This window comes from Echinops telfairi, unplaced genomic scaffold (assembly GCF_000313985.2).
Source record: "Echinops telfairi isolate 266 unplaced genomic scaffold, ASM31398v2 ScPeMD7_7457;HRSCAF=8495, whole genome shotgun sequence".
Taxonomy (NCBI): Eukaryota; Metazoa; Chordata; class Mammalia; order Afrosoricida; family Tenrecidae; genus Echinops; species Echinops telfairi.
Genome location: NW_022111357.1, coordinates 2,792,831 through 2,803,559, shown reverse-complemented (window position 1 = coordinate 2,803,559; position 10,729 = coordinate 2,792,831). Strand labels below are relative to the sequence as shown.

At 54.2% G+C, this 10,729-nt stretch overlaps 1 protein-coding gene across 1 annotated transcript in view; it reads right to left on the bottom strand.

The window, feature by feature from the left end:
* RIMS3 (regulating synaptic membrane exocytosis 3) overlaps positions 1 to 7,968 on the bottom strand; it is a 16,187-nt gene extending 8,219 nt beyond the window's left edge. Inside the window, exons 1-3 of the mRNA XM_013005242.2 lie at positions 7,965 to 7,968; positions 5,488 to 5,629; positions 2,361 to 2,473 (exon numbers count right to left, since the gene is read on the bottom strand). Coding sequence (XP_012860696.1) covers positions 2,361 to 2,473; positions 5,488 to 5,629; positions 7,965 to 7,968 — 259 coding nt within the window. The remainder of the gene's footprint in view (positions 1 to 2,360; positions 2,474 to 5,487; positions 5,630 to 7,964) is intronic.
* Positions 7,969 to 10,729: the final 2,761 nt, after the last annotated feature.

The window sequence follows — 10,729 nt, the reverse complement described above, 5'->3', positions numbered from 1 at the left end:
GAACTGTTGTTTTCTCCTCCAGATTGTTCATCCAGCCTATCTTATTTAGACAGACGTGCGGAGCTAATAATATGCACAAAAACAAGACAGAGCAAAACCAAGCAACAATATACAACAAAACAACAACAACAAACCAATGACACAAAAAGCCAAAACAAACCACAAGAAAGAAAAGCTTGTTGTTAGTTGAAGGACTGCTTGTTGGCCTTTAGGAGTGTTTTCCAGTCCAGTCTGTTGGGGCACCATGCCCTGGCCCCAAAGTCCACCTTCAGTATTCCCTGGGGACCTTGCCGCTCTGTTCCCTTGCTGTTCTGTTGCACCCCTTTAGTGTTTTGTCTTGGGTTGGTGGGATCAGGTCATATGCAATTCCTACACTCTGTCTCCGGTGTTGTCCCTTTTAAGGCTATGGGTCAGTGAGGGACATTGTGTCTCATAGTGGGGCCGGCCATGTGGTCCTCTCTGTGGACTGGCTGCTCTAATTGGGAACATCGTCCTCAAGGCCTGGTGGGTTTATTCTTACAAAGACTTGAGTTCCGTTCCACACCTGACAGTAATGAACACAGTCTCTGAGGTCCAAACGGCCTCCATCTGACCAGCAATCCTGGTTTCTTGGACGATGTTGAGTTTTGACCCACATTTTTCACCCACTCTTCCCAGGATCTTCTAATAGGATCCTTTTCAGAGCTGTTGGTAGTGGTAGCCGGGCATTATCTAGTTCCAGTCTCAGGGTGGTTTCCAAACTTTTTGAAGCCCGCTCATATGTTGGCCAATTTAAAGAATACCGGTTTGAAGAGGTGCTAAGAGATGTACTTTCTCAGGCCCAAAAGTACTTCCTTGGAGAAAGGGTCTGCTCCTCCCTGGGGTCCCTGGACAGAGGAGGGAAGGAAGCCTATTAAACTTCCTGGGCGACAAGCGCTCTGCAGTGCACGCTCCCAGACAGAATATCCAGCTGGGAAGAGTCCTATGAATGCTTCATTAGGGGGAACTCCTCGCTTTGTTCAACACAAGTGAGCAGAATTTTTGAATTATGCAGGAAGCCCTAGGAGCGTTCTTCAAAGGGGTCCAGAATCATATACCTCATGCAGGAACATTAAAACGGGCCATCATGCAATTGTTTGTATTTGCATTCTTGTGAAGATGGGGATTTTTCTACTTCCAGAAGATACTCTGAAATTCACTCCTCTCCCTCCAGCTATTCCTGACTTCCCCTTGGGAGACAGGGGAGGGTCTCGGATTGAATCTCTTCCAGGTGTTGCTGTTAACTAACTTCCCAAGCCAGTGTAACAAAGGCAAACCTCTTCTTCCCCAGCTGTGGACACCAGAGGGCACCACACCCAAAGGTTCTAGGCTGCGCTGGCACATTAGCAGGGTGGAAGTAAAGGGCTCTTCTTGCTCCTCACCCCAGCGCTGGCTAAAGCAAGCCCGCCAGCCCTACCCCCTCCCCACACCCCTCACTCCTTACAAATCTGGAAGCAGGGGCTCCAGTGAACCCTAACTTTGAGCTAGATGGGGGCTGCCCCTGATCCTCTGAAGGCCCCTGTGCGCCTGGCCTGGCTTGGAATAAATTCCGTTCCACTGTGACTCACATCAGGGCTCTGTTTGCACCTGGGCTGCCTCTTCTGCTGCGCAGATCCACCTGAGAGCTCACAAACAGAACCAGAATGAAGCCAAGATCAAGTGCAGACTTCGGGAAGCCCTTCGAGCTGCATGGAGGAAGCCCACGGCCCTGAGTCCATTCCGACTCACAGCGACGGTACGAGATGGAGGAGAACGGCCCCACGGAGGTTCCAAGGTGGGAAATCCTCATCGAAGCATCTTTCTGCCTCAGAGTGGCTGGTCAGTTTGAACCCCTGGCTTTTCAGTTAGCACCGACTGCTTAGCCACCATGCCACCAGGGAAGAGAGGTGGGAGAATGACGAAGAGGCTTCTGGGGGCTAGCCACTGGGTGAGGGTTAGCAAGTCCTCTGAGACATTGTCCTTTGGGAGTCATTGAAGTACTTCAGGGAAAGCATCCAAACCAAACCTGTGAGCCGGTTCTGCCGGCCGCCCTGTAGGTTAGTTGTCAGAGTGAAGGAGGGCATCGCCGTGCCCATTCTACAGATAAGGCAACAGAGGCTCAAAGCAGTGGCAGAATATGATGGAAGCCATGCTGGGGCTGCCTTTGTTCCCCGTTTTATAACCAGCCATTGGCGCTGCCGGGCGGGCACATAGCAGGTGGTGGGAGAGGGGGTGAATGTGTGGCTGTGAGCCCTTCAGGGCAGCAGATGAGAAAGGCTGGCACCGAGTGAGGGCCCCGCTCTGACCTCTCCCTCCTGCTGCACACCACCCCTCACCCCACTCCCCGACTCAGGAAGACTCACCCATGGGTGGCGTGGCCAGCGTCTGTCGCCCCACAATCTGGGCTGGCCCCAGTCCATCCAGGAAATCACTGAACTGGCTCTCGGCGCCAAGCCGTGTGGTGGGGAAGATGAACCTAGAAGAGGAGGCAAGGGGCGTGTGAGGGTGTCTGGGCAATGAGGGGTGGGGGTGCAGAGAGGGCAGGATGCAGTGACTCTGTGCCTGGGCATCCCCACCCCCAACCCCGTGCCTCAGTTCCTCCTCCACACCCTGGCTGGAGATACCAGAACTACTCATTTCTGCACATTTAGGGGGAAAAACAAAACAAAATAAAACTTTGAAGATACTTGAAATGCAACTAATAATAATTTTTTAAACCCAATAAAGGAGTCCTAGGGGCACTGTTGGTTAAGCACTGGGCTGCTAATTGGAAGGTTGGTGGTTCAAACCCACCAGCTACCCTGCTGGAGAGAGATAAACTGCTGTCTGCTCCTGTAAAGATTTACACCCTGGAAAGCCTATAGAGCAGCGGTTCCCAACCTGGGGGTCGAGACCCCTTTGGAGGTCACATGACCCTTTCACAGGAGTCACCCCATTCATAACAGTAGCATAATTACAGTGATGAAGTAGCAATGAAAACAATTTAATGGTTTGGGGGGGGGGGGTGTCACCACCACATGAGGAACTGTATGCAAGGGTCTCGGCATGAGGAAGGTTGAGCACACTGCGCTAGAGCATTCCCCTGACCTGGCACAGACTCGACGCACTAGGTTTGCTTGGGGGTTATTTCTGTGTTTTCTGTGCTCATGACAGCGTTTGATCCTAAGGCACCAGGGACTTCTGATGCGGTCCTTAAAAGGTGGGGCCTGCTGGGCACCTGCGCCCTATGGAGAGATGCTGAAGTCGACTCCCAGAAGCCGCCAGGTCCGGAGCAAGTGCCAAGTACTGAGTTTCAGTCAGAAATGTAAGGCAATACTGTGAGGCGGTACCCAAAACAGCAACTGAGACCAAAATAACACAATTACAGGGTCGAAATGACTGGCCAACAAGCGTGGGCAGTTGATGGCTTGCAGGGGGGGGGGGCTGAGGGAGGGGGCAGATAAGAGGAAGCCTAAAAATAGTAACAAGGGCTGACAGGGATTGCCTGCTGACCAGGTGCCAACATGGAGCTGAATGTACTACATGCATTCTATCACTTAATCCTGGGAAGAGCCCTTACCCAATGCTGCAGATGAGAAGGCCGAGAGCTTCAGAGAGGTGAGAGACCTGCCACATCCGTAGCACAGGTGGGGGACAAGGCTGGGGGCAGTGGAGACAGGGCCGCCAAGTTTCAGGCACACGGGCAACCATCAGAGGAGTGGTTGCTGCTGCCCTTGGTAGTTTGTTCATGTCCTAAATGACCTGGGCGGAGCTAGCAGAGCATGGACAGCGAGGGAAGGCTGCCCAGGTCCACCCAGGGACTAAAATGGACCAAGCCTGTCTATGATGGAAACCGGCCAGCGCCTGGCTTGAGGGAGGAGGCTGGCTCAGACAGAGGCTGTTGGAGAGTTTGGTGGGGAGCTGCTGGTGGCTGATGGCTGGTGCCAGGTGGGGAGGCCAGGTTGTCAAAGAGCCAGGTGTCCCTGCCCCACTAGGCTCAGCCCACTCGGGCAAAGCAAGAACGGCAGACTCGCAAGGCCACAGAATTTTAGGCGCCTGATGCCGAGAGAGACTGTGGACAAAACTCACAGCCTTCATTTAAATCCCAACTCCTCTACCACTTAAAGGCCATGGCTTCGAGCAAGGTGAGACTCCCTCCTCTGGGCCTTGGTTTCTCCACTTGTAAAACAAAAGGCAGCAGTGGTGCCTACATCCCTCCAGATGCTGTGTTCCATGAGGGGGTCACACATAATGCTTACTTCTCAAATAGACTGACAGGGGGTAGTGGGGAGGGAGTGGGGAAAAATGAGGAGCTGATGCCAGGGGCTTACGTGGAGAGCAAATTTTTTGAGAATGAAGAGGGTAACGAATGCACAAATGTGCTTTATACAATTGATGTATGTATGGATTGTGATAAGAGTTGTATGAGCCCCCAATAAAATGATTAAAAACAACACAGAAATGGGGGAGAAAAAAAAAAAAAGACTGTCCGAAGGTCCAATTTGAGTCTCAATTTAGCAAAGACAAAGGTTTTTGTAAAGCCCAGTAGCAAGGCCTGGCCCCTGCTCCATCACCATGAGAGTTTCTGACAGCGGCTCTCACTTTCTGTACTTCAGTCATCCTGGGCCCCTCCTAGGATGATGGCAATGGAGAACCTGATCTGAAAGGGCTAGCGCATGCCCTACCTGTGCTAAGAGGCAGGGGGTGCTAGCGGCAACTCGCTTCCGTGGAAGCCCTAGAGACCTGGGACTGAGATGTGGTCAAACATTAAAACAACGGGGGCACGGAACTTTAAGACTGTGAACCAGTGGGCCAGGAGAGAGCGTGATCCCACTGCCACCATTTGGTCGACTTGGAAGGGAAGAGCTAACTAACACTGTGCGTTTTCAGTGTTTCTGATTGCAGCCCACACTTAAGTCTAAGAGACATTTAATGTCATGGCCTAAGAGGTAAAATATGGGTTTGTTTCTACATAGAAGGCAAACCAAATTCCACATGGTAATGCTCATTGGTATTCACAACATACGATATACACGTTTCTGATCTCTTTTCCTGATGCTGGTTGTTTACCGATGGACTGATTTGACTTCTCACCTATTAGACACCACCCCCAGTTTGGAAACACTGATCCATTTCAGCTTCCTTCCCTAAGCTGCAAGCAAGCCCCCAGCGAAGCCTCCAATCTCCTAAGCCATTACCATAGTGGTACATTTCAAAAGGTCCCACCTGCATGCTGAACCCTCCCCTCCAGCAGAGTAGTGTGTAAGTGGCAGGCCCTGGGGGTCCCTTCCTGAGATGCACAGAGGGGACTCTGCTCCTGGGCCACTTGAGCATTCGGTGGGAAGAGGTGCCTGGATCGCCAGGAAGGCCCCACGGCTGGCCAGGCAGATGTCGGGAAAGGAGCCACAAAGAATCCTGGCCATCGCGGCTGGAAAACCAACTGGGAGCTTGGTGGTCCCTAGAAGGCTGAGGGGACTGGGAGGTGGGCGCAGCGGCGGGGGCTGCACGCACGTGCCATCCGAGCTGTTGCTGTTGATGCTCCCATCCGTGGACTCCCGGCTGCCCTGACGCGTGACCCGGCTCCGCATCTCCACCGCGATGCCAGTCTCCGTGCTTCGCCGGATGTTGCTGCGCAGCTTCTTGGTGGTCCCTTCTAGGCCCCAGAGAGGGAACAAGGTCAGCTTGCAGATGAGGCTTGCGGGGTGGGTGTGGGTGGGGGCGTTTGGATGGGCATCGGCTCAGATTGGAGGCAGGGGCATTGATGACCGCCTCTAGAGCTGAGTGGCAGCCTGAGCCACCTGGATCGGCACAGGGCAGTGACAGAGACAAAGCAACCCAGAAAGAGGAGCCCCAGGCAGAGCCCAGCCCTGGGGCTCCAGAGCCTCCCCTCATCCAGGCCATGTTCCTGACACCCGCCTGTCCACTCTCCTGCCAGCCTTTGTCCCATCCCTCTCTCTTCTGGACAGCTTCGCTTCTCCAGGATCCCATGTTTATTGTCCCTCTTCGAGGTACTCCCCTCCCCCCCTCTCTGACCCTTCACAGACCGGCATCCTGAGGCCCAGTGTGAAGCCTGACAGCTTTCAAGCTTACACGTTCTCTCTGGGTGGGTCCGAACACGGAGGGAGGTGTGGAGTGGCGTTAGGAAAGCAAGACAGAGGGACATGAGGAGGACTTGGACTGACAGGCTCTGAGAGACAGGCCACCCAGTGTCTGCACCTCCCTCTGGCCCTGCCACCCACTCCTCAGCCTTGCAGGGAACATGGGGCACTTCCCCTCTCCTATTGGTGCACCATCCTGCCTGGGTTTCCATGGCAACCTCCTCAGCATTGCAGTGTGGTCCCTCTAGGCACCCTCTCCTCCTGGGGGTGGAGGGAAGAAGGGTTGAGAGTTTGGGACTTCCCCTGCTGAAGCAGCCTGCCTGAGGAGCTGGATGGGGAGGGGGGGGTGCCCGGATGTAGACTGTACCAAAGAAGCCGTTTGCTGTCACTGCTTAGAGGCCCAGACAAAGTAAGAGCAGAGCTGCCTACAGGGATATGGGGGGAGATTGGGGGCAAGAAACCCAGCACTGCCCCCACTGAAAACAGTGGGGAGAGAGGAGCTGGTTACCCTGGCAACACTCTTTCCCATCCACATGCAGTGGTGGGCTGGGGAGGGGATGTTCAAGACCCCAGCCTGGGGGAAGAAAGACTTTATTCCTTCTGCTTTGTTGCCCTACTTCTTTTTCAGGGACCCCACTGGGATGGGAGGCTTGAGAGGGCTGGCATCACCAGTGGATAGAACTCAGTGGGGGTAGGGGGCTTGGAATGGGTGGTAGGGGGAGTGAGGAGGCTATTGTCTCTGAAATCATCCCGGCTTCTGGGAATTTGAAATAGCATATCCAGGAATCAATCCATCTATCATTCAATCAATCTTTCTCTCTCACAAGTGCCATCAATCACACCGATGAATAACCTTACACGCGATGTCACCTGTATGGTTACACAGTCACACATGGTCCCACTAGGAGCTAGTCATGCGCAAACATGGCATTCCAGCATATAAAGTCAAGTCACACACACTACCTTCAGACCACAGCCCTCAGAATTGAGGCATCAGCCATAGGCATACAGAGAGATACAAACCCACAAACAGAGAGAGAGAGGGCTGGAGAATAATGGTGGGCATGGGACTGGGGGAGACTCCCTCATGCCCGGCTCCTAATTGCCACATCCACTTTACCCGAGTCAGAAGCCAGACGGCTCTGTGGGGCTGCGGGTCATTCTTCCTCCCCCTCATACCTCTAAGCCTCCCCATAAGCCACAGCCTCACATTCCTGCCACCCAGTCTTCCTCTTCCAGAGCTGGGGAAAGCTTTGGTCCACCTGTGAGAAAATGTACCTTCTTTGATCAGATGTGTCCAAGACAATACGGCCCTTGGGTCAGGGAGCCAAGGGATTCTGAAAAGTTAGAGGCTACTCACTTGAGGTCAGTCTCCACAGCAGCTGAGACTAGAGCCAAAGACTGCAGGCTGCCTGCCTGCACCCCCATCCTGTGCCACTCCTCACTCCCCTCCAACCACCTCCTGTTATTTGAGTGGTGGTCTGGCAGAGATCAAGCTCCAGATGCTCTGGGTGGCAGGAAAGGTCTTGCAGCCTCAGAGAAATATTCTCCGCTGGCTGCGCACCTGACCGGACCTGAGCCCCTGCCAACCTTTCTGTTGCCTTCCTAAAGAACTAGGCCACATGGCTTGCAATGCTTCCAGAATTCTGGGATCTGCAAAGATGCCAGGAGCCATCCCAACACATCACAAGGGAGATACAGCCACAGCTTCCACTGCACTCCCGTGCATCTCGTGGGATCCTTGCAGCTCCTGAACCCTCTCCCCTTTCCCACCAGCGCCCAAGAGGGGCACGCTGCTATCCATGGTACTGAAAAGGGACTCTCACGTCGGTAGCACTAAGACCAGATGGGTCTCACATGGAACCAACTTGGCTGAGGGCCAGAACTCACCCATGTCCCGGGACCCCAAAATCTCTGACCACTCTCCTCACTTCTCTCCACAAACATAGAGCCTGTTCCATCTAGGAGAAGGCAGGGAGACGGTGTCTTCAGCTTCATTTTTTAGAAGAAACTGAGATCCGGTAAGAATGGCTTTGCTAAAGTCCCACCAGGATTTATAGTCCTTCTGCATTTCCTAGTGAAGTTTGGGAAGGTCACTCTAGGACAACATGGGGAATCAACTGGAAAAGGGAAAGGCAGAGCCCTGGAGAGAAGGCTGCTATAACAGCGCAGGTCAGAGGTAACAGAGCCTGAGCCAGCATAGAGGAGGGAGCAGGTGGGGCTCCAGTCAATGGCAGGATGCTGATAAACTGGGAACAGAGGCACCTGGGAAGGGCAGCCACTTAAGAGCCTGGAAGCCCGGCTGGGTCCAAGAGGGGTGTTCCCCCTTCACTTCCCAAGGATCCAGTCTGCAGGGAACTGAGCCATCACAGTTGGGGGCAGCAGAGGACATCCTTCTAGGATCTTTTCCCAGAACAGAGCTTCCGGAGCCAATGTCCATGGTGTCTGTTCCACACAACCCTCCGGGGCCAAGCTCTTCCACCCAGGGTGGGGCTCTGAGTGCCAAGAGTGACCCTGTGGACAGGGACAGGCTCCGGCTGAGCCTGGTTACAGGTACATAAAACTGGGACCCAGCAACCTCACGGCCTGGAAGTAAAACCTAAGGAGAAGACAGAAGTGGAGGCCAGAGAATTCACTTCATTTGGGGCTCCACACCGTGTAGTCCCGGGCAGTGATACTAATGGCATCAACAGTTCACTGAGTGCTTACTACGAAGTGCCAGGCAAAGCCCGGTGCTTTTGCATCTCCATCTCGCAGAATCCCCAGGATAATGCTCAAGGCGCATATCCTTGTGCTCATTCTATGACAAGGAGCAGAGTCAGCGAGATGAAGTAACATGTCCAAAGTCCCCCACGGTAAATGGCAGGGACGGCTCTGAAGGCTGCCCTGACTCCCTGCTCCAGGAAAGCACCCTCTCCTCTCCTGGCTCTGGGTGCCTCGCTGCTAGAATGAATAGGCTGAACCAGAAGGTCCCGTTAGAGGATTCCGAGGCACCTTCCATCAGAGGGGTTGCAGGGCAGCCAGACCGACTTCAGACCAGAGCCAATGACTCAGAAGCCCCACAGCCACACATCTCTCCTGAGACCCCTGGAATGCCTCCTGGTCATTCAGACCCCAGCCTAGGAAGACTGTCCTTCATATCACCTTGGGTCTGAAGCTGGGTCATCTAGCTTCCAAGGTATGGTCTCCTGGAGCCAGATTCCTGGGTCCCAATATCTCCACAACCTCCTAATCGAAATCCTCCATCCTTCATCTCCTTCATCAGAGCTCTATCCCCTCCCAATTCCTGAACCCCTAAACTTCCATTTCCCTGCCTCCCTAGGGTAGACCCATCTTGGAACACTGACAACCTCTGTCCCCTCACCACCTAGCACCCTCCCCCACCTCCAGTCAGAAGCAACCTGGAAGCTGATTGCTGGCGATGTTGTCCCCCATCCGGAATGCTCCTATCGGTGGGGTGGTGGTTGTAAGAGCTATTTTAAGGCCTGGAAAAATCCCCCACCCCCATCCCCAATCGGGATCTTGATGAGCACTCTCCCTGGATCCTCCGGTGCCCCCCGCCCCCTCACCCCCTCACCACCCCCACCCAGCTGCCTATTTGAAGGTTTCTTGGGGAAGTTGCTACTCTGAGCAAAATAAGCAGGAAGAGCTTTTAAAACAAAACCAGCTGGTGTCTGGGCTGGTGCCACAGGGGGAGGCAGGCAGGGGCTTGGCAGGGAGGATAGGTTCCTCTGGGAGGTGGGGTCCAGGTGGGACACTGTGACAAGCTGAGTCACCCGCAGGTGTGAGCATAACTGGGATTCCAGATTGCTAGGGGTATCTGAAAGCAAAAGGTACCAGATGTCACGGTTAAGGCGTGTGTGGATGTGCTGTTGTGAGGTGTGTGAGCGTACACACATGTGCACTGCGTTGCTGTGGCCACGGACCCTTGTGTACACATGGCAGCTGTTTCACGTGAGCTGGCCTGCAATTTGCACGGCTGGTTCTTGGTATCGTGTGCCTGAGGTGTCTCTGGGTAGCGCAAATGGTTACACACTCGACTGAATCCAAAAGGCTGATCCTCCGGACCCACCCAGTGGCGTCTCAGACCACAGGCCTGGTGGTCTGTTTGCTGAAAACCCGATGGCGCCCTTACACTCTGCACACGTGTGTGTGTGTGTGGGGGGTCTTCCCATGTCCGAACGAAAACCACCCCCACAGCGTGAATGCGCAAAATGTGCTTCCGGGCCAGTAGGGGAAGGGCCTGGTGGTGCGGTGGGTTCACCTTGGACTGCTCCCCAAGACGGTGGGTGGCGCAAGCCCACCAAAGGCTGGACCAGAAAAAGATGAAGCCTGTGGCTCCCATAAAGGTTTGCCGTCTCAGAAACACTGAGGAGTAGTCTGCTCTCTGCTGTCCTGTGGGGTTTCTGGGAGGTGGAATTACTCGAAGACAGTAGGGGGGTATAATGCGATCCACAGCTGTGGGTGGCAGAGCGCCCCAGCCCCATCTGCGACCCTGCGAGTGTGTGTCCACGTGTGTGCAGGTCTGCTTCGGACCGGAACGTCTTTGTGGGCTGGGTAACCACATCCGTGCGGCCCTTTGTACTTAGGGAGTGCGGTGCTTCAGGGCGGGGCTTGCAGACGTGTGTGTGTGTGTGTGTGTGTGTGTGTGTGTG